At 38.2% G+C, this 23,615-nt stretch overlaps 1 protein-coding gene across 3 annotated transcripts in view; it reads left to right on the top strand.

Moving 5' to 3' along the window:
• Nucleotides 1–23,163, top strand: part of slc39a14 (solute carrier family 39 (zinc transporter), member 14) — a 29,023-nt gene extending 5,860 nt beyond the window's left edge. For 2 of the 3 annotated variants that reach the window (XM_015392309.1, XM_015392311.1), the window contains exons 2-10: nt 7,124–7,285; nt 7,837–8,182; nt 10,295–10,472; nt 14,051–14,220; nt 17,271–17,393; nt 19,836–20,012; nt 20,921–21,146; nt 21,267–21,451; nt 22,215–23,163. In XM_015392309.1, coding sequence (XP_015247795.1) covers nt 7,865–8,182; nt 10,295–10,472; nt 14,051–14,220; nt 17,271–17,393; nt 19,836–20,012; nt 20,921–21,146; nt 21,267–21,451; nt 22,215–22,367 — 1,530 coding nt within the window. In that variant the 5' untranslated portion in view covers nt 7,124–7,285; nt 7,837–7,864 and the 3' untranslated portion in view covers nt 22,368–23,163. Of the gene's footprint in view, nt 1–7,123; nt 7,286–7,836; nt 8,183–10,294; nt 10,473–12,415; nt 12,586–14,050; nt 14,221–17,270; nt 17,394–19,835; nt 20,013–20,920; nt 21,147–21,266; nt 21,452–22,214 lie in introns of all 3 variants that reach the window. The other variant, XM_015392310.1, reaches the window with a different exon arrangement.
• The last annotated feature ends 452 nt before the right edge of the window (nt 23,164–23,615 follow it).

The raw sequence follows: 23,615 nt of genomic DNA, 5'->3' as shown, positions 1-23,615 counted from the left end.
GAACAGCACCCAGACAAGTTTTTTTCCTCCAAGTTGGAAGAAAAAAAACTATATTTCATAAAAAATGTATACTCCCGTGACTTTTAAAGGCCTTAAAAAGCATGGTGTGGGACGTTTAACTGAAAGGTAAAATGACTAGGATGTGTTTATTCGTGTGTGTTTTTGGGGGAGGAGTGTTGGAACAGTCGTTCCACCCTTTGTATTGGCAACAATTAAATGGCTTTTCAGCAGTAGGTTATAATGCAAACATTTTTAATCCACCTTCTGAAATATTCTCTACTTACAGTGGAAATGTTAAGCTAATGTAGAAGATGAAAACTTGGATACTTTTAGTTAAATAAGTAAAGGCATTTCCTGCCTGAGCTTGCCTCCATTTTTTCATTTACTGTAACTTCTGAATGCTGTTAAGTAGTAGTGCCTTTGTTAGCAGCACTCAGACGTCACCTTTTATGTTTTTGCAGCAAACTAAAAGGTTTTTCCACAATGTTTATTTCATTTTAAAAAGTGTGTCGGCATTTCAAAGTTGTATTTTATACAATCGCAAAAAGGACGATTAAATAGGCGACATCATATTCTTCTTTATTTCCTGTCTGAACTCACAGACCTGGTGAAGCTGTGACCCATTTCAGGTTGTTTTTCTTCTCTGGCAGCAGGCTGATGTTAGCAGCCGAAACTTTTTCAGGGCTGTATTTACACGTTGTGGTATGTATGAGCAATGGGCTATTAATTGTTAGTTGCGCCTCTCGTTTAGTCACTGATAAAGCATTTCTCATTTCTTGCTGATGACGGTGATGACAGCAAATCTAATTTGATGGCTCTTCTGGATCCACAGCTAAACTGGACCTGGATATTTCTTTTATTACACAAATTAGCTGCAATGCAACGTGGTTGTCAAATGACTTTCTAGGAATAGAGAACGATTTGAAGAAGTTAGAAATCCAACAAGTGTCTAAAGATAATTTTTTTTCCTGTTATTAGTACCCATATGAATCTCATCTTTCTTATAATGGCTCCATATTTTTTGTTATTGTTCAGAAGCTGAAAATTGAGAGAACTATATCTCAAGAATAATAATAATCCACTGGACTTGGTTTCCAAGTTTTGAAGATGTTTCGCTTCCCCTCCAGGAAGCTTTCTTCCTGAAGGGGAAGCGAAACGTCTTCAAACCTTGGAAACCAAGTCCAGTGGATTGTTTTTTTAAACTTTTACGGAATGACTATAACCTGGATGACTGAGAATCTTCATCAGCATATCTCAAGAGCAAAAAATAGTTATTAAAGTACTTAGGAACAGCAGCTGTCTTACCGGTAATTTGACGGAAACACAGATATGAATTTAGGCCTTGAAGCTACCATAATTCTTAAAGAAACGTTTTTAGAACTTCAGGTGCAGAACCTTTAGATGTCGTACATGTGGAATATATGTCAAATATGTGACCTAAGAAGCAATCGGCCAGTTCATCTCTTCAAGGAACTGTTTCTAAGTTCAGGTAACACAGTTTAAAACTACATTAATGTTCATAGTCATCTACCTGGACTACATTTTTAATTGTCTTCTATTTTGGACTACCGTTGTTAATTTATAATGTTATTTTTAGAAAAGTGGGTTCAAAGTTCATGTGGGTTATGACACCGTGCAACAACTTTCATACTAATAATATTGGTGAGTGGCTCAATACAATTCTGAATAAAAGTTGATATAAAGTTGAATAAAAGTGAAGACATTTCATGTTTTGGCAATATTTTTTTTTTCTACCCTAGATCAGAGGTTCCTAAGGTTAAGGTTGGGAAATACCGATTTTGGGGGGGTTTGGGGGGGTTAACAACATAGTTTCCCACTACCACTGTTATGCGATCCCTGAGGTATATTGAGGGCAAAATAAGTCATGAAAGAAATAAGTGGGAATAAAATAAAACAAAAGCAAAAAACTGTAGCATGTAATAAGCATATGGAATATGTTTGCATTTATTTATTATATTTAAACTTCAAATCATTCATGCTTAAACATGGATATAAATGTACTCTATATTAGATTACGTTCTCCCAAAAGTTAGAAAATTTCTATTTAAAAAAAAATCCTGTCTTTAAATCTGTTTTTTCCCCCCGTTATTTCATGCAGGCCAGTTAGTTATACGTCAGCCTGAACACCTAAATTCTTCCAATCATATATCAACGGTCATCTGTCAATCATATTTTTTCGGTCACAGCATCTTGATTCATATGTCGCAGCTAAGATACGCAACGGTTGAAATAAGAAATAGGAATCATTATTTACTTTACCATTGAGTTCCGTCCCAGTGTTCACAGGGATGGACGTCAGCAGGCGTAGAGCTAACAGAACTGGCAGCGTTGCGAGGCAAGGGCTCAAACATGTATGGCTGTAAGCCTTCCACACCAAAGAAAGCTTCTGCCGCCCTGGCCTCCTCTTCCACAACAACTACGTCCCCACTTTCCTTCTCTAAATAAAACATTTATGATGGAGGAGACTTATCCACGACCTCCAACACAAAACTCTTCTCCTCTTGCATGTTTCCGCTGTCCATAGCATTCCTTGACTGTTGTTGCTAAGTGCTACTTGGTCCCAATGTAATTTCCCATTGGGAACCTACTAGCACTAAGTTGCTAATTGGTTAGCAAGATGCTTCTGAGACACCGGCAGGAACCAAACTTGCTTGCAAACCTTCCGCTACAACAATCCCGCCCTCTTGATAATCGACCAATCACATTCACTTTATTCCCTCGTGTAAGGTCGTGCACCACTCGGGAGAATTCTGAACTGCAGTCGTTGGAACAGCCGCTTCCCTACGACTTTAAGTGTTTAAAAATGCCTCTTTAATTATTGATAAAATAATTTCATTTCATTTATAATGTATTTATTTAAAGATGAATGTAATGGATTCACTTTATATGTTTAAATAAATATAATTTAAATTAATTCTGTGTAGTTTTAGGGGGTTGTCCGTCCATAGAGAAACTTGAGTGTTCAGGTGGGTTGTTGCTTGCAGCAATGATGGATACTGAAGATGATTTTAAGATCATCTGTTCAGCCAAGTTGAAGAGAGCTTCATTAGCTCTGATGAAGTAGGAAACAGGATTATGACCATTTCTCTTCCAGGTTTCGCCATCTCCATAAGTTTCCTTTAATTGTTTGGCATTTTATTTTGAGCATGAATAGCGATTCTATAATCTCTTGTTTACTGCCAAAAAAAATATGAATTTCTTACCTAATGTCCTGTTTGCAGCAAGACGTCTTTAGATAGAGCAATTGTTCTAGCATAATTCTCCACCCTCGGTCTTCCTGTTCTTGTGAACGAGAGCTGGCAGTAAGGAGACCAATGCTCCTATGATTAGGAAGAAACTGCTTGATTACGAAAAAGGAAAAAACGTTGAGTCTAAGAAATAAAAACTGAAAGATAGAGAGGCTTATGACCCTTTTTTCTTTTTTTTTTTGTGTTTTCCGCCTCATCCCCTCTTCTTACACTAAGCCCCTGTTTGATCAACAGAGGCATATTGATTTTTGTTGACGGCTTACAGTTAGAATCAGAGGAGAGGACGATTCAATGCCGACAGTCTTTAGTTCTGTTGACCGAACACACTGCAAGGCTTAATTGGAAGGAAAACTCACACATTTAAATGCTGCAGGGATTTCCATGTTGTTCTCACAAAATCAACCACATGCATGTGCTTTGGGTATAATGAGTGGATGGGTGAAAAAAGGCGTTTTGATGTTTGTTAAAGCTGAGAGCGGTTGTGTACCTCTGATACTTTTTCATGGTGGTTTTCTCGAGAAAACAAGTACATTTTCTCATTATCTAAACATAACGAAAGCCATTTTCTCCTGATAACAAGATGATTGGTGTATGTTAAAACTGATTACATCCTTCAATACCACAACAGCGGGAGAGAATTTATAAGTATAAGTCATGGTAGCCTATGTGTAATTCTGAAAATGATGCCGTGTTTAACTTTTAGGTAACGGGACGACATTGTTGGTTTGATTAGTTGCTTCCACTTCTGATTCATAAGCAATTAGACCTATGCCTCCGGTTTCTTAGTGCTGGGTGTTTTCTGAACAGCCCCGGTGTTACGACTTTAACAGGTATAAGATGCATTAACACCCAAAATGAGTCTAGATTAAAGAATTTCATTTAAAAAAAAATCAGATTTGTTTCTACTATATTCCATGCAATCCAATCATCCACCACGACCTGACAAGGAGTGAAAAGAAAAAGGAAAGTATAAAACTGATTATTTGCACACACGCGGAACCATGACTGCACAACTACGGGCACTGCAGGCATGGATGGACTGGGAATCCAGGGCTGTTTACCAGCCTCATTCATTACTCATACAGGTTAATCATCTCGTTATCTCAGGAAATCAGTAACTGTTTTCCCGTGATAACGAGATAGTTATGTCATGCCGAGAAGGCAAAGGAAGAAAAAAAAAGTATGACCGCTCTTGGCTTCCAAAGGGTGACCAAGAAAGCAATGGTTGTGAAAAAATACAGCACTCTGACACTTATTGTTGTTACTCCAGTGCAATCTACTGTTAAGTTGATTACCTAGGTTCTTATCTCAGTCCAGTGTCTGTATTCAGTTTAATGCATGTTCTTAGTTTCAGTATGGTGGGTCTGCACCTGCAGAAATCCATCACCCGCTTCTAATTTTCCCCCACCTTGATCAGGAGATGGTTCTGCTTGCAACAGTCCACAAAGTCCTGTGTCCTCTGTCTGCACTCTAAGCAACTTTTACTCATGATAAGGCTGACTGAGACTATGCCATAGGAGCGTATTTTGCTTTTATACCAGACTGGTTTAAAGTAGGAGTGTAAATCACACCCATCATGGCGATTCAATTCAGTATAAATTTCCTGACCCAACAATTCGATTATTTTCGATACTCAAGAATTTTCCTGCGCCACGTCTGTCTTGCCTACGTCTTCTTTCACCTCCACTATTCCTGCCATGTCTGTCTTGCCTGCTGGTTACGTGAGTATGTGTGCAAACTGAAAGAGGGTAGTGGCTAAAGGAAGCGAGGTAGTTGGGCAAAATAGGTTTAGCGCCACTGCAGCACGGGAGTCAGAATTACATCCAGGAGCAAATGGATAAAAATAGGCCGGAGGGAAAAAAAAACAAACCATGAATCAATACTCTTGCGAACGTGTTGATGCATCGGATCATCGGCTGTTGGATCGATGCATCGATACAAAACGATTATTATTTACACCCCCAGTTTGAAGTAACGGTGAGGCATAATAGATTCTAAGTTTATTACTGTACAGGTTTCAAATAAGAATTAAAAACTAAAACCAAATAATGAATGAGCTGCTCCAGGACACCCGTTTTATAGTTTTATTATAGGTCATAATAAAACTGCTTCAATCACATTTTGTATTAAAAAAAAAAAGAATATACCTGGATTTTTTTCCTTAATGGAACCAACTTTGAAAAAAAAGTTAAAGGGTCACCACCTCCAAAATTACTTCTAGTTTTTGGGGATGTCAAAACATGAAATCCTTACAATACTAAACAATAAGTTATGATATTTGCGATTAGTTTAACGTATCTGCCAAATATAACATCCATTATCTTAAAGACGTCAGAGAGTAGCCTACAGGGTTTCAGTATCTGTCAGCTGCTTTATCAGCACCAGCAGAAGGTCTTTAGAGCAAGTAGCTCTGATTGTACTATCATGTGGATTGACGACTTTCACTTCTGCCAAGTTCAGTTTTTTTTCTATGCCTCGAGATCTTTTGAGGCAAAGAACATTATTGAATTTACAGTCATTACAGCATAATATCACAGAGGTGTTTATGTCTAAAGGAATCTATGTCCAAGACACATCACAAATTTTATATTTAAACAAGAAACATATGAACCTAAGCCTAGGATACCTAACAACAGCCGCAATTTTGTTCTAGATGTCTGCATCTGGCATAGAAAGCACCAGGTTGGTCGTCATCTTATCCTGTGTAGAAATTCTTGTTGCTAAGCACCACAGCTGAAGAAACTAAAATCACTCAACTTATAAAATATTATGAACACCTTTGACTCTTCTGTCTAAACATTGCTACTTCCTCCTGATTATTTTACTCACTAATAAAAGCATACTTTCACTAAATTCCATCAATCTCTCAATAACCAGCTATCTGAGAGTATGCTCAATTTGGAGGTGTGACTCTTTTTATCCAACCTCAACTCAAGTCTAAAGAATTTGCAACTAAAAGGGCCCTTCTTTGTACTGTAATATTAAAATACCTAATTTTCTCGATTTGACAACATGGAGATAAGGCTACAGAGCAGCTAAGGTACTAATCAATAGTACAGGCCATTCTGCAGTTTCTGCAACTTACTGTTGACTTTATTTGAACACACCACAAGAAGTTACAGGATGAAGAGGTTACTTTCACTACTTTGCTTAAAAAAACTTTGATGTTGCCCTAAAGTATGATACTATCTGTATCTTGTAGATTACTTCCCCAATACTTTCAAGGTACTTTCCAGAACTTACCAGGTACATACTTTGACTTGTAGGGTTGTTTCTGTGAGGAGTAAATTCTTCAACTTCTAGGTTTACCTTCTTGGAGCTTATGGCTTACCTTTCCCGACTTTTCATACTTAGAGGTCACTTCCTACTTTCTATTTGCTATACAACAATTATTTTATATATTTTCCAAATAAGGTACACTTGTTCATGATTATAGATAACAGATAATTCCTTGCTTAAAGAAAGGTTGCCATTCCCGCCCCCCCTTTGGTGTTTTATGCTTAGAACATTTGCTTATTGCCCTCTGTTACAAAAAATTTCACAGTTTTAGCTTGCAGTATAAATTTTCTCGTTCTTGTGACTACAGTGCATTTTTGTGGCTTTCTCTACCATAACACAAAGTGACCTTCCCTTCAAATTGCTGGGTACAGATCAGCAAGGAATGTTCAATTTTGGAAAAGAAGGGTTCAGGAGTGGCTTAATGTTTCACATTCTCTTGAAAGTTTGGCTAGAAAAGAAATCAAGTGAGTTTAATGTAAACCCAGAAACTTCCCCTGTAGATAAATCATGAAAGTTTATTTGTCTTTCATCAACAACCCATAACCTCATTCTTTATCTATTTTTTTTATTTACAGTTCACTCTGTCCTGAAGACTGCATCTATTCCCCGTCAGCTCTCACAGTTTTCAGCTACAAGGTAATCAGTGGGCATCGCTCTGAGTGGTCAGAGCCTCACGGCAGACGGACTGAATCGAGCAGTTTACGCAGCAGCTACCATTAGGGAGTCCAAAGAAAAAGGTGAGCTTTTTCCCTGAGGTGAAACATGAAAGCTTTCGTTTGTTTAGTCCAGCTTTACTCCTCAAGGAAACTCTAAAATGAATCAATTCACTGTTTGGAAATGGTTAAAAATCCCAGACCTGTATTTAACGTGTGGTTAGCATTATGTCAGGATCTAAATGGAAAAAAAGATGAATGCCCTCCTATATATTTCGATATCCATATATCTGCTGACTAGGTTTATGTTTTTCAGGAGTATGTTAATCTAATGGAAACATTGTACAGCAGGTAAATAAGCATACTTAAACAGAAAATGTGATGTCACTTCTCTTTTGGTTTTTAAAGTATCCTAAAATTGTTGTATTTTAATATTAAATGAGCAAAAATATATTTTTTTTCATATAATATTCTGCATATGCAGAGGACTAAAAGATTAGCATGCTTCCTACAGTTTTTTTAACTTTTTATTATGTCACCCAATAAAGCCATTTGTTTTCTAGAATCATTCATTTGTTGATTTATATTTTCCGCTAGACTAAAGTATCTGTAAACATTGATTCTTCCTGCTACAGAAAACACCCGCCATCCTTTAAAGACGACATGCCCAACGGGTCCCCTCATGGCAGGGTCACTATGACGATCACCTTCTTCTGCTCCCAGCCGGTGTTTATACTGGCGGTGGCTGTGCTCCTCTGCACAGTCAGCCAGGTGACTTGTCAGGAGGAAGGAGAGGCGGAGTCGCCTGCCCAGGTTCTTCAGGACCTGCTGGCCCGCTACGGAGACAACAGCACCATCACAGTGCCTCAGCTGCGCTCACTTCTGGCTTTACTTAGTCAGAGTCAAAGTGAGAAATCTGATGAGAAAAGAGATGAGACAGAGACAACTACAGCTACACCTCCCGCAGCAAACAGCTCCAAGGTACAAACTATTCTCGGTCTGCTGTCAGCATATCTACTCAGTAAGGGTTCCCTACAGTCGGCAAAACTGATGACATTTATTTAAGCTTTTGATCTTTACTTTTTATGGTGTCAGATTTATGGGTCATTATAATTATAACGACACATAAGAGGAGAACCTAGGTAATGTGAATAGTCTGATTTTTTATTTTTATTTATGTTTTCCTATGGTGGAGGATTTGGGCAATAAAAAAAAAACAAAAAAAACATCCACTCTGTAAATCGACAAAGGCTATTGATTGCTGACTTTAATTTCAGAAGTCTGATTTTATTCTCAGAATTAAGGGCTGGTTATACTCCCGCAGTATAACCTGTGTCACAGTTAGCTTGTTTCAGGTATGATGCCTATATTTTTGATTTATGCCCAAGTTATTCCATGCCACAATTCAAGAGGGACAATCACGAACTAGCTCGGATTGTGGGTGTGGTGGGTGGCATTTTTCTTCCAGTTACCAGGGTCATTCAACAACAATGGCGACTGGACCAATGCGCACTTTGACTGAAAAGTAGCTAATCAATCTAGAATAGATTCACTTCACTATTCTAGCTGGTCCATCTTCATGAGTCCTTTTCCACAATGGCGGTCATACAAACAAAACAAGCCGGTAAGGTACCAAAGAGGAAATACGGATAGTGTAGAGCGGATGTAGAGTTGACCAATCAGAGGCCTCCTGTCTGCCGTTCACCTACAGTTTTGGGAAGGTGCACCAGAGTGTCGGCGGAAGGGGGGCGCATATCTGCGTTAACTGCGACACACACGCAGACAACCTGGTTTCTGAGTATAAAACAGGCTTTATTCTTACATAATTATGACTATTAGTGATATTCCTATTTTATTGAAGCGATAATCCTGGGCTTTGGCAACGCTAAGTACTTTGACTTTCAATTCTGAGATTAACAGTCAGGATAAAGTCAGAAATCAATAACCTGGTTTGTTTTATTGAGTCGTTGTTCAGTTCAAGAATAGATTCATTTAATCCAAACACTCACTATTTCATTTAAATGTGACTCATGTTAAAACAGACATCTGAAAATTCACATAGCAGCCAGATGACAGCACCATATTACCGTGAAGTCAGTACAACAATAATATTTGGACTATTAAAAAAACCTTTTTGAGTTTGAGAATTCCAGATTTTTATCTCTACACTGGATTAATCCCAGTTCAGTTTGACATTTACAAACCTCCTCAGTCCAACCTCTCCCTCTCTGGTTGATGGGTCGTGGACTTTCAAGCTTTCCTTTTATATTTAGCACCACATTTTTCCTCATACTTTCATCACAAATGCAGAAAAAGCAGAGGAGTCAATTGTTCTCCGGCTTTGGCTAGGAGAGTTAGGTACTGGTGCCACAACACAGGCATAGTTTTCATATTTCCCGTACTTAGTGTCATAAACACTGATCTGCTTTTTCGGAGATTAATACGGAGTTCTGAGAAAGCCTCAAGTGATTGAAACTTAACATTACATTACACATTCCAGGTGATGATTTTTTTTTCTCGCATGTCCTTTTCCTGAAATTTGCTGTACCAGCAGAGAGTATGCAATGCAACAAAAATAGATTTAGATTTTTGATTTGCTGCCATTTTGATGGCCACATGCCTTCCTGGCTAACTCTACGGCTGCAGCTCACATGATCGCAGACAACAGCCCAGTAGCAGTCATTCAAGATAAGCTTAGTTTATCATCATCCTCTAGTCCTCTATGGCAGCAGCTGTGAACACTAAACATGCTTCTGGTTTAAATACTGCTGTCTGCTTGTAATAGAGGAGATTATTTTCCCTATTGTGGTATAACTGTGGACTAGAGCTCGGAAATTTATAGAATCCTCAATTATACCTATTAGTAAGGCCAGCAGGTGGCCATACATGTGCATTACGAGGCATTAGAGAACTCCCAGAGCTAAAGTGAAGCAGTGCTATGGGCACGATTTCCTCAGAATGGCTGTAAATCAGGTTTTTGTCCCCGTTTTCTCCTCTTCTTTTGATGAAAAAGTGAGACATTTCCTGGAGGGTGTTGACCAATCTTTCCTCAGCATCCCATTTTTAATGTACTTCTAATGTTTCCCATCCCAGTGTTTGCCTGCAGACACGCTGGCTATTTACAGCATCAGCGAGCAGTCCCGGCTGGATGGGCAGGGTCTCCAGAAGCTGTGTCCCACCATGCTGCAGCAGCTGGATGCCGGCAACTGCAAGGTGAAAAAGGGGGAGGAGCTAAGCACGGACCCCTCCCCCAGACCTACAGATGCAGAAGGTGAGAATAAGCTGAATAATCTGAATGACTGTAGCTATTAAATTGCTTTTCTGTATAGTATTTAAAATGAACATTGACCTTTTTGTTTAAGGCTTCATCCTATTTTCCCGTTGCCTCAAACTGTTCCCTAACACTGTCATTGTAATTAGACATTATCTGAAAGGTGCATTATTTTTCAGAGTATTTGTCACACTGGGTGAGAACTCAATAACCTTTTAGAGTGACAGTTAGGCTCCACCAGCACATCCATTGTGTACCATAGATCTAAACCACAAAGGTGAGCTCAGCTTTCATCAGCTGCTGATTGTCTGTAATTTAATCCATTTTGCTGAGTTTGCGCAGCCAACAGGATGTCCTTGAAAGATCTGGAAACATTTTTTCTTTTACATACTGTAAATAGAGAGGCTCCTATAGGCTGTTGTTGCAGCCTGGTACAGTTAGTTGTTGAAATAAGGTCATAGAACCTGCTGATGTTTTTTATGTTTTAAGTTTCTTTCTGCTTTTAAACATGATGCAGTTTCTATAAGTCATCTTATTAAAATTTCTGCTTCTGGTAGGAAAGTTTTGTACTTTAATTGACCATTTTTCTTTTTTTTAACATTTGATAGGTGAGAGTAACAGATCCCAGAAGTTTGCTTCTGTCTTTCCAACAGCAGATTTGTTTTTCCTTATCAGCCGCTCTCTCTCGCGCCCTCAGCTCACCTCCCAGCCCCCATGAGAAGCTTATTTTGGCCCCTCAGCAGTTCTCCTTTTCAGAGCCAGTAGAATTTTCCCAGCAGCACAGAGGCAGACGTTACAGAGGTTCATATATGCAGCAGACAACCTGAAAACTTTTTAATTCCATCTGGAACTGTAGTTTAAAGACTTATGAATGTTCTTGCTTATGTTAAACATATCCTGAATTTGCCAAATCTATTTTTCTTTTTTACTGTTTTGGGGTGTTTCATTGTTTCCCCACCATGCTTACCTCAGCAAATCGTTTCTCAACTCTGGCAGCTTGTTATCCCAGATGTTTCCATTGGCTTAAATACGTTAAGTAATATTTAAGATATTTGTTAAAGCTGTCAAATTTAAAAATTCCCTTGCCATTAGAAGTATTTAGCCTCGTACTAAATTTGACTTTTTGCATTTTTTTACACAAATCGTAAGAGCAAATATTAAAATATAGATTCCAAATGCTAGTTTCTTCACAGCAGTTGTGTACACATGATATATTAGGGGTTTTTTTGCTTTTGTTTTACCTGTTATTATTTCCCATTATCATTTAGAAGCAGCTCTCACAGCAGTTGCCTGTTTGGACCTATTGCACAATTTGCAAAGCAAATGACGTAATATACCAAAAATATTTGCAGACAAAACTTAGCCTCTGCTAACTGTATAAAATGAAATTATAAAACTGAATGAGGATGTACTTTTTTTGACATTTTTGAACATTTTTGTCCTCCAGGAAAGAAGAAACAAAATGAAATAAAATGTTTGCTAACTCTAACTCATTCCCATTTTAGTTAATAAACTTTAACATTTGCGGCAGCCTCGGATGAAAAAAAGAATATTTAGCTTTACTATTTTGGTTTCCCCAACTTGCTGACTATATTGCATTTGATTATATATAAAGATTACCTCTATGCAGCATATATAAGCTATTTGGATTTTATTTTTCAAACTTTTTAACTCTGCTCATATTGTTTCTTTGATGTTTTAAGACTTTTGATTTTCTATTTCTTTTCCAGCGGTTTTATTCAACTCTTAACATTCAAAGTTTTCTTCACAGATTCAGTTTTTTTACTTTTCAAATAATGTAAAATTGGAACTTCTCAAACATTTTAAGGTTATATTTAAATCTTGTTTTTTTTTTTTTTCTTTACAGGATTGTATTTTTTAAAGCAGATGTCCTTTTAGTTCATTGTGTATGGTTTTAACACTCCTCTTTATTCCATACCCAGTGTGGGGTTTTTCTTTTTTGAGCGTGACTGTGATCAGTGTCTGTTCCCTCACCGGAGTTGCCATCGTACCTCTGATGAAGACGCATTGCATGAAACACGCGCTCACCTTTTTCATCGCACTTGCCATTGGCACCCTCTTCTCTACAGCCATCCTCCAGCTCCTTCCTGAGGTTTGCTCCCTGCCTGTATACACACATCTTCTACACCTTTCTCTTTGAGGACACTGATAGAAAAGCAGAAAAAGTGTGTCTTAAGAATCTCTCGTGTTTTCAAGTTTGTCCAGTTTTGTACTTTAAAGATTTATTTTTTTCCTCTCCATGCTTTTGCTTCTTGAGGATACCTTTCATTATCTTTGATTAGCAATGAAATGCTTTTTGTATCATATATGTGTTTACATTAACATTGATCCAGTTTTGAGCAGAATTACAAAATGGTTTAACTCTAACCATAAGCACACAGCAGATCCCACAGTTACTGTTTATGGAAGAAGACAGAAAGTTTATGTGTAACTTCAGTCTGGATTTAGAAAGGAAAGCAGCAGCCTGATGTTTATCTAATATGAACTTATCGTCAGCAAGTGTGACGTCCTCTATAAAAACTCTAACACTGGCAGTTTACTGGTGTAGGGCCAAGGCAGAAAGACACCAGCAAGTAGAGATTTGCTTCCCATTATCCTGATAACGGTTCTAAGTTTATCTCAAACTATTTTAAAGTTCTCTATTTTGCAGTCGATGGAGCTGTAATCTTTAAAGATTATAGCTCCATCTTTTATGATTGGAGAGTTTCATAAGAATAAATCTCAAAATTTCTGGAACGATGTCCTTCAAACATATCAGCCCAAACACCACCCACTGTTAAGCTTGGTGGTGGAGGGGTAGTGATATGGGTTTGGTTGGCTTTAAATCAAGCATAAACTAAAAGTAGATTAAGGTCATTTGTTGGGGAAACATGGGGAAACTGGGAAACATAAGCATAAAGACGTGGAGATTACTGAATATTATCACTGCTGAAGGTGATGAAGGCCTATTAAATCATAGAATTTACTCAGTTCTTTGATTTTTTTTATTAAAAATGACAGATGGGATCTGCTGTTTTCTTCTTAAACACATTGTTAGATTTTTTAAAAATATATTTAAGAATCCAGTTAAGACTGGATGAACTTTATTCTTTCCTAATATAAACAGAAAGATGAAGCGTTTTCTCTTTACCACGACTATAAAACACATATAGATACATTAAGCCTTTTCAGTGCTGCTACTCTCATCTTCTTTGTGTGAGCAGTGTTTTTCCCGAGGCGATCACAGTCACACAAACTCACCTGAGTGGTTTGGAACATGTTTGTTTAGAATTTCCCTATAATCACTTCCTTTGTTGAGAAAATGAATGGATTTTAAAGTCTGCTTCACGTAAAGAGGAATCATTTCCTCTTGAAGAAGATTCTTACTTCTCTTAAACTTTTTTCCAGGCCTCCTGTCTGTGTAAAGAGTCTTTGTTCAATTCTCTCTCCTGCAGGGATCATTGGTTGCTGTCTAATTATTTTGCTTCTCAACCCGGTAATCAGTCTCATCAGATAATCAGAGCACTAACCACCTGTCTTTGTCTTTCCTTCCCTCTCCTTTCTGCTCCGTCGATCAGTGTGGGGTTATGGGATCCTGTGTGTGACACTGATCTCTCTGTGTTCACTGATCGGGGCCAGCGTGGTGCCCTTCATGAAGAAAACCTTTTACAAGCGACTGCTGCTCTACTTCATAGCCCTGGCCATTGGCACGCTGTACTCCAACGCCTTGTTTCAGCTCATCCCAGAGGTAGAGTTACTGCTTTCTGTGGCTCATAAAGCGGCAGTCTGAAACCTCAGGGCAAGGTTGTTTTCTAATTCTCCCTCCAAACACTCCTGGGTACTGATTTTACATAATTTCTTGGGTTTTCCCTGCTTCAACTGTTTCTGTTAAATACTTTTTTTTATTTGATCACAAAGACAAACTTATAGTAATACTGGTTGAATGAAACAGATTTGTAGATGTTTATATAGAATTTCGTGTCATGGTTAAATTATTAGCATCTAAGCCGCTCCTTAATGTTAACACCTTAAGCTTGGATTTGAAGTTCCCGTTAAGATGCATATCAACTAAATTACACACTAAAAGGACAATTTTAAGTAATTAGTTAGATACCATATTTTCCAGACTATAAGCCGCTACTTTTTCGCCACGTTTTGAACTATGAGGCTTATAAGAAGGTGCAGCTTTTCTGTGATTGTTCCTAACCACCAGAGGGGGAAGACAAAGTTGGAAATGAAAGAATAAGGGGCTAACTTTCATTTAGCACAAGAACATGCTAACAGCATGCACGGTGGAAAATTAGATTTGACATTTATTTGCAGCATTAAAGCTGCCAAACCAATGAACAGACTGGGCTCAACTCCTGCAGAGCTGAAATAAAGAGCTGAGGACGCCCCACCTTTCAGTGGAAACTCTTACTGCTCTGAGTCAACAAGCTAACGAGAGCTAGCATTCTTCTTCATCCCTACTCCAGGGGCGATAGGTAGAGCTCCCCTTACAGGTTTGGTGGGAGAAAGTTCAGTTGGTATCAGCGGCTTATATATGTACTTTTCCAGTTTTTTCAAAAAATGTAGTGGGTTTATAGTGAGGTGCGCTCTATAGTCTGGAAAATATGGTAATAAAATGTTTCCATTTCCCAGGAATCACGTTTGGTTATTTAGGCTTAAATGCTATAATTTGCATCACAAATTTAGCCTGAGCTTATAGTAATACGTGTAATTAAGATTAACTCTGGCCTATTATAGATGCACCAGTTGACATATGATCACAGCTGATAAAATATATCTAGATCTAGGTTTTCTACTCTGCGTCAAATAAAAAGTGTGATTTGACACCATGGGCTTGTTTCAGCAGATATAAATCAGCTGGTTTAGAAATATTATTTCAAAATTAATCATATATCATTTACAGTTTAGATTTAGTAAAATCTGAGAGATGTGAAACTGTACACCTAAATAAAGCTGGTGAACTAATCAACTGTATAATAAAATAGGCTATTATCTCAAAAAGAAACACATCTTCCCCTGATCTAAAGAACTAACAGGGGCCTGGACTCTCTGGGCATCACAATCTAAAGCAATGACTCAAAAACAGGAAAGAGAAAAATGGCATCATTGCAGTGGATCTATTACCAAAACCACTGTTGAACAAAAGGAGCTGAAAGGCCCATCTCTCTTTTAGCAGGAAATATCTTGATCTTGATTTTCTCTTCATTGATGAGAAAGCCCTTTGTAGAATGTCCCGCCTCAGTTTGGGGCCAGGTTCCTCTGAAAATCAAGATTCAAAAACAGTTTTTATATTTACGCAGGTTCTCTTTACTTTGATGTAAAACGTTACCATTCTGATTATAGAATATATGTCAATCAAAGGATCATTAGGTAAGAATAGGAGTCCTGTTAACACAGTCTGGTAGTAAATGGCTTAGAGTAGATGCTAAACTAGTGCAGATAAGCATCTCAGAACATCTCTGAAGGCGTTCTGATCTAAGCCATCTCTAATCTGTCCTTAGCACGTTCACACCAGTGTTTAACAGGGCCTGGGTGTGATCGGACCACCTAGGAAGGATGGTAGTGCCAGGTCTGAGAAAAGATGTGATAAACAAGTATGAGTTTGAAGACAGCAAATCCTTGAAATGTTACTTTTGTAGATAAAAACAGGTTTGCATTAAATGAAGGTCAACAGAACATTTTAGAGATTGCTTAACACTCTGAATGTGTTCTCTTTTTGTGTGAAGCTTTAAAGCCCCTTTAATGAGCTGGCATGGTGAAGCTTTTAATCTGCTCTAAGCCCAGCTTGGAGTGTAAAATGAAGCAGCTAACAGTTTTAAGTTTGCAGGTAAAAAAAAAATCTACTGTTAGGCTTAAAATTATTCAACCCCCTGGCAGATTTAGACATTTAGATTAAGCTACTTTAACCCAGAAAATGAGGCTGGCAGCATTTATAAAATTATGTAAAAAGGGCTATATTTTCTTTTTATCCATATTTTTATCTTATTTATCTTTTATAATATAATGGTATAATGGTAACTGAGAGTTCTCAATAATTACTCTTTAATTGACCTTACAGCAGTGAAACTTTTCCACTAATTTCTAACCAGATTTTTGCCTGATTCCTCTTTTGTTTTAGAGGTTGGATGGCCTTCTTACCATCACCCTAATCCACACTTCCTCTCACGTATGAGGAAGTCACGTATTAGTGTGAAAATCAAATTAATAAAAGTCCCAAATTAAAAATACTACTTAAAACCTAAATCTGCCAGATGTTTGAATGCCTTTGGTCTTAACTATAATTCCTGCTACTTTTGGCTTCAGACTATTTCCTAAGGCACTCATTCAGGTCGGCTCGCTGGGTGTGGATTATAATCCAGATGCTTCGAAACAATTTCTGCAAACATCCAGCATTACGGTGATAAAAGCTCCTGAAACAAGCAGTGGTGTAAGTCCTCTGAAAAAAATATCCACCTTTAAGCTCAAAGGTCTCTGTTGGAAGTCTCCCGCCACATGCGGCAGACGGATGAGTCACGGGTTAATTGCAGCTTTAAAAGATTTGGAGACTTCTGATCAATGAAACTAAATGTAATGCAATAAAAAGGTGTTCAGTGCCTTTAAGATATGACACTAACAGGGATAAAAATGGAAAATATAAAAGAAATAGAAAATGAAGCTAAAAACAACCTGAGCACTGAAGTTAACCAGAAAACTAATAAGCAAAGCATAACAGTAATGAACCGTAGGCTGTTTACAGCTTCTACTACTGATGAATGTCACTCTAACATACTCCTCTCTCTGCCCTGGTAGGCCTTTGGTTTTGACCCCATGGTGGACTTTTATGTATCCAAATCCGCTGTGGTCTTCGGAGGCTTCTACCTCTTCTTCTTCACAGAAAAGGTTCTCAAGGTTCTCCTGAAACAAAGGCAAGGGGTGAGTTTAAACCCACCATGATAAGGTGCTGCTGTTACTCCATAACTGTGTTTGATAGCGTTAAATTAAATGGTCCATGAGTCTGTGAAGAGTATGCAGCCTTTAAATAAAAGTGTACATACGTATGGTTCAATAACTAACCAGGCAAAACTTTTCCTGTTTTACGTCTGTATGGTTGGTCAAAATATTTTCACTTTGTTAATTCCCTAAAATAATGAGACATATTTTGTTTGGCTGTGACTCCATCCTGGAGATATACATCAGCTGTGCCACTGCCATCAACACCTTTGTCTATAGATGTTGGAGCTTGGCCTGTTTTTCAGAATAGTCCTGTTTGTCTGACTGTGACTGGCTGGATGTGCTCACTTCATCCTCTGACATGGGAGCTGGCTCGGAGCACACCTGCCTGGCTGTGTGTTTCCTGGACAGGGTCACCTTTAGAGCTGGTTTACAGTTGCCTTTTGTATCCCTGCTTCTTTTTCTATGTCTGCTTCTGTTTCCTTGAACCCCATTCGGCCTCGGCAAATGGCCGTTCCACTGAGCCTGGTTCTGCTGGAGGTTTCTTCCTGTTAAAATGGAGTTTTTCCTCTCCACTGTCGCTACAAGCATGCTCAGTGTGAGAAATTGCCTTTGAGTCAATGAGTCGATGTAATCACCTGGTTTTTCTTAGATAGAAAACTTTGAATCTATTTGACTGAATGATCTGGTTGAATTGTAGAGCACCTTGAGATGACGTGTTGTGAATTGGCGCTATACAAATAAACTGAATTGAATTGAACATTTTAAAAGACACATTGCAACAAAGTTCTCATACATTTAATTAGTCTTAGCATAGGATGCTTGGTACTAGTTTTGCCCTTTTACTGTATGGGTTTGTTCACACGTATTAATTTATTTTAACAAGCTTCTCACAGTTTTTCACTTGAATCTGGACCCATTTGTTTCCTATGGAACGTGAGAAACTGACCAAGGTTTGTAAGCGGCCTCATTGCCACATATTCTGTACTTTCACATCAGCTCTGTTGTTTTTAAGCTACTTGTAGCTAATTAAATGTTATGTTTGGTATTCTTAAGGTCATTTGTTGGTTCTACATGGTTGAAGGGTTGTTGCTTCAATATCTCCACATCAGCATCCTCATAAAATCCCAATAAAATGCATTAAAATGTTGTTGAAATATAACAAATTGGGAAAATACATCTAAGATTAATAAATATCTTTACAGAGCTCTGAGTTTTTAATGCATATATGGCTTTTCCAGAGTTGTATTTACTGGACAAAACTGTCACTTCGGCCGACATTTACCCCTAGGGCCATTAGGCCGCCTAACCAAACACCTTGAACTTTCTCGTTCTGCGTCAGGTTTGACTTGTACGATGAGATGTTTGCTTTACACGAACTGATGTGGTTCAGGCTGTTTAGTTTGCTTTTGTTTAATTTGGGCGTTGCACAATCTTTCCACATGATTCAAAGCCTAATGTGGTGAATCATTGATCATAATGTTAATAAAAAAGGCTCTAATCCTCCTAACAAAGGTCCCCTCCTTTAATTTATTTTTGTCTCAGCTTTATATTGTTTGTTTAGCCCAGAATAATTGTGATTGATTATAGGCGTATTTGGCTTTGTTTTAGTCTTTCTTATTTAAAACCTGTGAGATAGAGAAAGTAGACAGTATTATATCATTCACAAAAATTGAGCAGAACCAAAGATAATCAGCACAGTGCTGCCATCTAGTGGTTGCTCTGTTCAAAGGAATTTGGTCTGACTGTTAAAGTAGCAAGTAAACCCTGAATCTTTATTTCAGGAATCAGTTACCTAAAATAATGTTCAATGTTAAAAATGGGCCTTAATATTCTCAAAAATATATTAAATCAAAAATAAAAGTAGCCTTTGTTAAAACTTTCCATTAGATTATATTCCTGCTTTTAAATAAAGGGATGCTTTAGGGCTGTTTTTCTCCTAAAGCCCTTAGTGAACCTTTTATGATTAAATCATAAAATCTTTAAGAAAAAAAAATAAATTAATATTTAAAAATATATAATTTAAAAAACAAAACAAAACAAACAAACAAAAAAAATGGTCTGAAAAAATTGGTTGAAATGAACATGGAACTGGTTCATCTGACAAAACATCTACTGCAATCTGAGATAAAACCTGGGATATGGGAGCATAAGAGAAAAGCTCTGAGCAATGCAGAGGAATTTTGTTAATATCAGAATCAACTTTCTGTGTGCTCCGGGATTTGATTAATCTCTGGATCCACTCCAGAAGGTTGGAACAACTCTGCAAAACCTTATTGTAAAATGGATTTATTCACAGGCATCCTACGTTTCTATTTAATGAATGTGGAATCTATAAGATTTTGTGCTCCTCAATAGCTTTTACAGTTTTTGATTTAATAATCGGTGATACTATTTTGTTTTTTTTCATATTTTTGATCCCAGAGCCACGGCCATAGTCACTACAGCGGTGCAGACCGCTACTCATCACCTGACAGGGATGCAGAGGAGGGGGAGAAAGAGAAGCTGCAGCAGAATGGAGAATCCAACAGTCTGACTCAGGGAAAAGTGGACGACGCTGGGGAGGGAGAGCTCATGCTCCACCCCGCACAGACACCGCAGGTGAGATTTACCTGTAAAACTGAGAGGTTATTTTATTTTGTTATAGAGTTTAAAGTCTCTTGTAATATGGATCCAGACACGTGAAAAAGGTTTCCTGTTTTACAAGCTCGTTTGGAAAGTTTTAGATCATTACACAAGATTTACATAAAATTTTAAAAAAGTTTTCAGAATGTATTGATTAAGGAAAATGAGCTAATCAAATCAGCCTGGGCCTATTTGGAGAAGGCAATCACCCTCCACACATAATATCCTCTTTGATTCAGTATTTATTATTTCTTCAGATGACTTACTTACATAATTATATAGAAATTTAGACCACATATTTTTTTGACTAGGCTGCACAAAAACCTTTTTTTTTAATTCAGTGTATTATTCTATTCACAGGTGAATCCTTTTTTTTTTTTTGTCAGAACTAAAGAACCATTGATCTTAAGGTCACAAACTGATGCTCTGACATTTTCTGCTTAACGTTTAGAATTACGTTACAGCAAGTTGTCCTAAATCAGCCCCCAGCCATCACCACCACTACCGTGTTGCTTTGATAACTTCTTGTTTTCATAATGATTCCTTCTTGGAGATCTGTTGATTCTACAGGCCTGCCATTTATTAGGGATAGGTGTACCTTTGGAACTGAAACCCCCACCATGAGTTAATTTGTTTTTAATGAGGTGGGTATATTTTCACAGGACCAGGTTTGTTTGAATAGCTTTTTACCTCAATTTAGGAAAATCATTATTTGAAAACTGTGTTTTTTGGATTTCCTTTAAACACTAAAGTTTGTTTAAATCTCTAAAAGCTTTTTTTTGTTTGTTTGTTTGACAAAAAGCAACGACAGCAGGATTGAGAATGAAGGTCCATCCTTCTGCTCTGTCTTAAAGTCGTCTCCTTTGTCTCTCCTTCTGTTCCAGGAGTCTCAGAGTCCAGATAACGGAGCCCGTTCCGGTGGCGGCTGCTATTGGCTGAAAGGAACCACCTACTCTGACATCGGCACACTGGCCTGGATGATAACGCTGAGTGACGGTTTGCACAACTTTATCGATGGCTTAGCTATAGGTGCCTCCTTCACCGCCTCAGTATTCCAGGGCATCAGCACCTCCGTGGCCATCCTTTGTGAGGAGTTCCCTCATGAGCTTGGTAAGTTTGGCAAACATGGAGCCATCAGAGGCTTTGCAGGTGGAGAGTGAGGATCAGAACATAGACAATGATAGGCCATGTTGTCAGGGGTTTTTAGCTGATTCTGTTTTTCCCCTTCAGGTGACTTTGTGATCCTTCTAAACGCTGGTATGAGCATACAGCAGGCCTTGTTCTTTAACTTCCTGTCAGCCTGTTGTTGCTACCTGGGTATGGGATTTGGCATCCTGGCCGGTAACAGTTTCTCTCCCAACTGGATCTTTGCTCTGGCTGGAGGAATGTTCCTCTACATCGCTCTGGCAGACATGGTGAGTTAACCCAGATGCTAATTCGTTTCTTTTTTTCCTGATGTGTTTGGAATCATTCTCTTTTTTAATGACCCAGTTGGGGGCATCCTTTAAATGTCAGAAAGATGGCCTCATATCTCAGTTTACAGACTGAACTCTTACCTCAGTGCCTCCAGGTTGTCAGCCTGTAAAAGAAGCCCATATCATTACCCCTCCACCTTCATAGCTGACAGTCTGAGCAGTTTGTGCTGATAGATTTTGTTTTCTTTAAGCAGTGCAGCCAAACATCTTCACATTGTTTTGTTTTTTCTCCAATTTCTCCAAATATTCCCTATCTTTAAATGCTTTCTGTTGTTTTTAACCATTTATTAAAATGAGACATATGTCAGTAGAGAGACCCCTAGATCCTACAGAGCAGTGGGTCCTGAGTACCAGAGTTCAGAACCTCTGCTCTGCTCTAAGGTGTTCGGTTTCCGCCAGACCTTTGTGCTTACACACCTCTTTAAGGTAAAGAGCAGTAAAATGTCCAAAATCCTACCTTTATAGATGAGTTGATGTGCAATGCATTACTTTGCTTTTGCCTGCAGGGGCGTTTCTTTACCATTTGATTAAACGTAGTATTTGCTTGTTAATTTACTCTTTATCCAATTTTTATTTGGTCAGTATTCATTTTCTTTTCTTTTGTAAGTGAATAATCTTCAATCTTTTTTAGGACAAATCAAGTGGAACAGCCATACATGGATTGGTCTTTACACCTAATCAAAACAATGTTGTTCTCTTTCAGTTTCCGGAGATGAACGAGGTGAGTCGTGAGGAAGAGGACGCAGGCGGCAGCAGGTTCCTCATCACCTTCGGCATCCAGAACGCAGGACTTCTGACGGGCTTCGCCATCATGCTCCTCCTCACCACGTATTCAGGGCACATACAGCTGGGCTAGCAGCGGACTCTTTGCTGCGGACCGGGATCTGGTGATAGAAACTGGAGAAGCTTGACTGTGCGGCAGGAACGCACAGTCCAGTATTTAAAAGAACTGACTGTTTGATTATGTGCAGCTCTAACATGCAGTAAATTTCAGACCCATCTGCCCCTCTTTTTCTCCGACCTTTCTTTCCTTTTTAAAATCATCACCTGAATCGGTCAGTGTGTGGTTCTCCTTTTCCTTTAATAGGCTTTTAATTCCTCTGAATAGTCATTAGGTTTCCCCTTTTGACTCCTTTATTCTTACCGGCTTGGATGTTAAACTGCCTGAGCTGGCATCAGACTCATTATACCCATTATCCCTTATAGATGCAGATCAAGATAAAAGCTGCTATGAATCTATTTTTTCTCTCCTTCATTTTTCACCATTAATACCAAAAAGCACAGATCTGGAACTGGAACAATTCCTCATAAACTTACTTCCATTTCACCTTGTTTTGTCTGTGTTGAGTTAAAGTTTAACGACACTTGATGTGAAACTGACTTTTAAAGACCAAACACGTTCGGTGAAGGGCTACACAGTGATTCATTGTGTGGTATGGAGTTGTCTTCATCCTCTTTATGCATTTTCTGAATAATCTTTCATCATGAAGATGCTGTTTAATGTTTTCATTTTTTTTCCAGAAGGGATGCAGCACCCCTGCAGCAGCATTTCTCTGTAGTTTACCATCTGTGCCCTTCATTTATATAACTGTGAATAGTTTGTTGTTGTTTTTTGCCGATTATGCATATTCAGATGTTCTGTTATTTTATTGCTGACCACATCTTTAACTAACATCCCCAACTGGCAGAACTTCATGGTCTGTATGTGCAACAAACCTGTGGTATGGCTGTTTCTAAGTGACAATCCTGACTGGAGTAAACACTCATTATTACAAGTGTGAGGACTGAACACCTTCTATAGATATTAGATTGTTTTAAAGCAGTATATTTAACTACTAATGTTCAAATAATCAACAGCGATTACAAAAGGGCAAAATAACACCCTTTCTCTATTCTCTAAAGTTTGGATGAAGTTATTTTCTGCATAGAAAGAAGAAATTCCTACCTATTCCCCCCAAATATTTCGCCTGCTTGAGCCCAAAGATGGACCATATTAAAAAATAGCAAGGCTTTGCTAATTGGGTCGACATTTTTATTAAAAGAACCAAATTATCACGGCTTTGATCCTCTTGGTTGATTAAAAGCAAAGCCTTTTGTTTCAGAG

The sequence above is a fragment of the Cyprinodon variegatus genome, unplaced genomic scaffold, assembly GCF_000732505.1.
Source record: "Cyprinodon variegatus isolate N-32 unplaced genomic scaffold, C_variegatus-1.0 Scaffold585, whole genome shotgun sequence".
NCBI lineage: Eukaryota > Metazoa > Chordata > Actinopteri > Cyprinodontiformes > Cyprinodontidae > Cyprinodon > Cyprinodon variegatus.
This window is presented reverse-complemented; position numbering and strand designations above follow the sequence as displayed.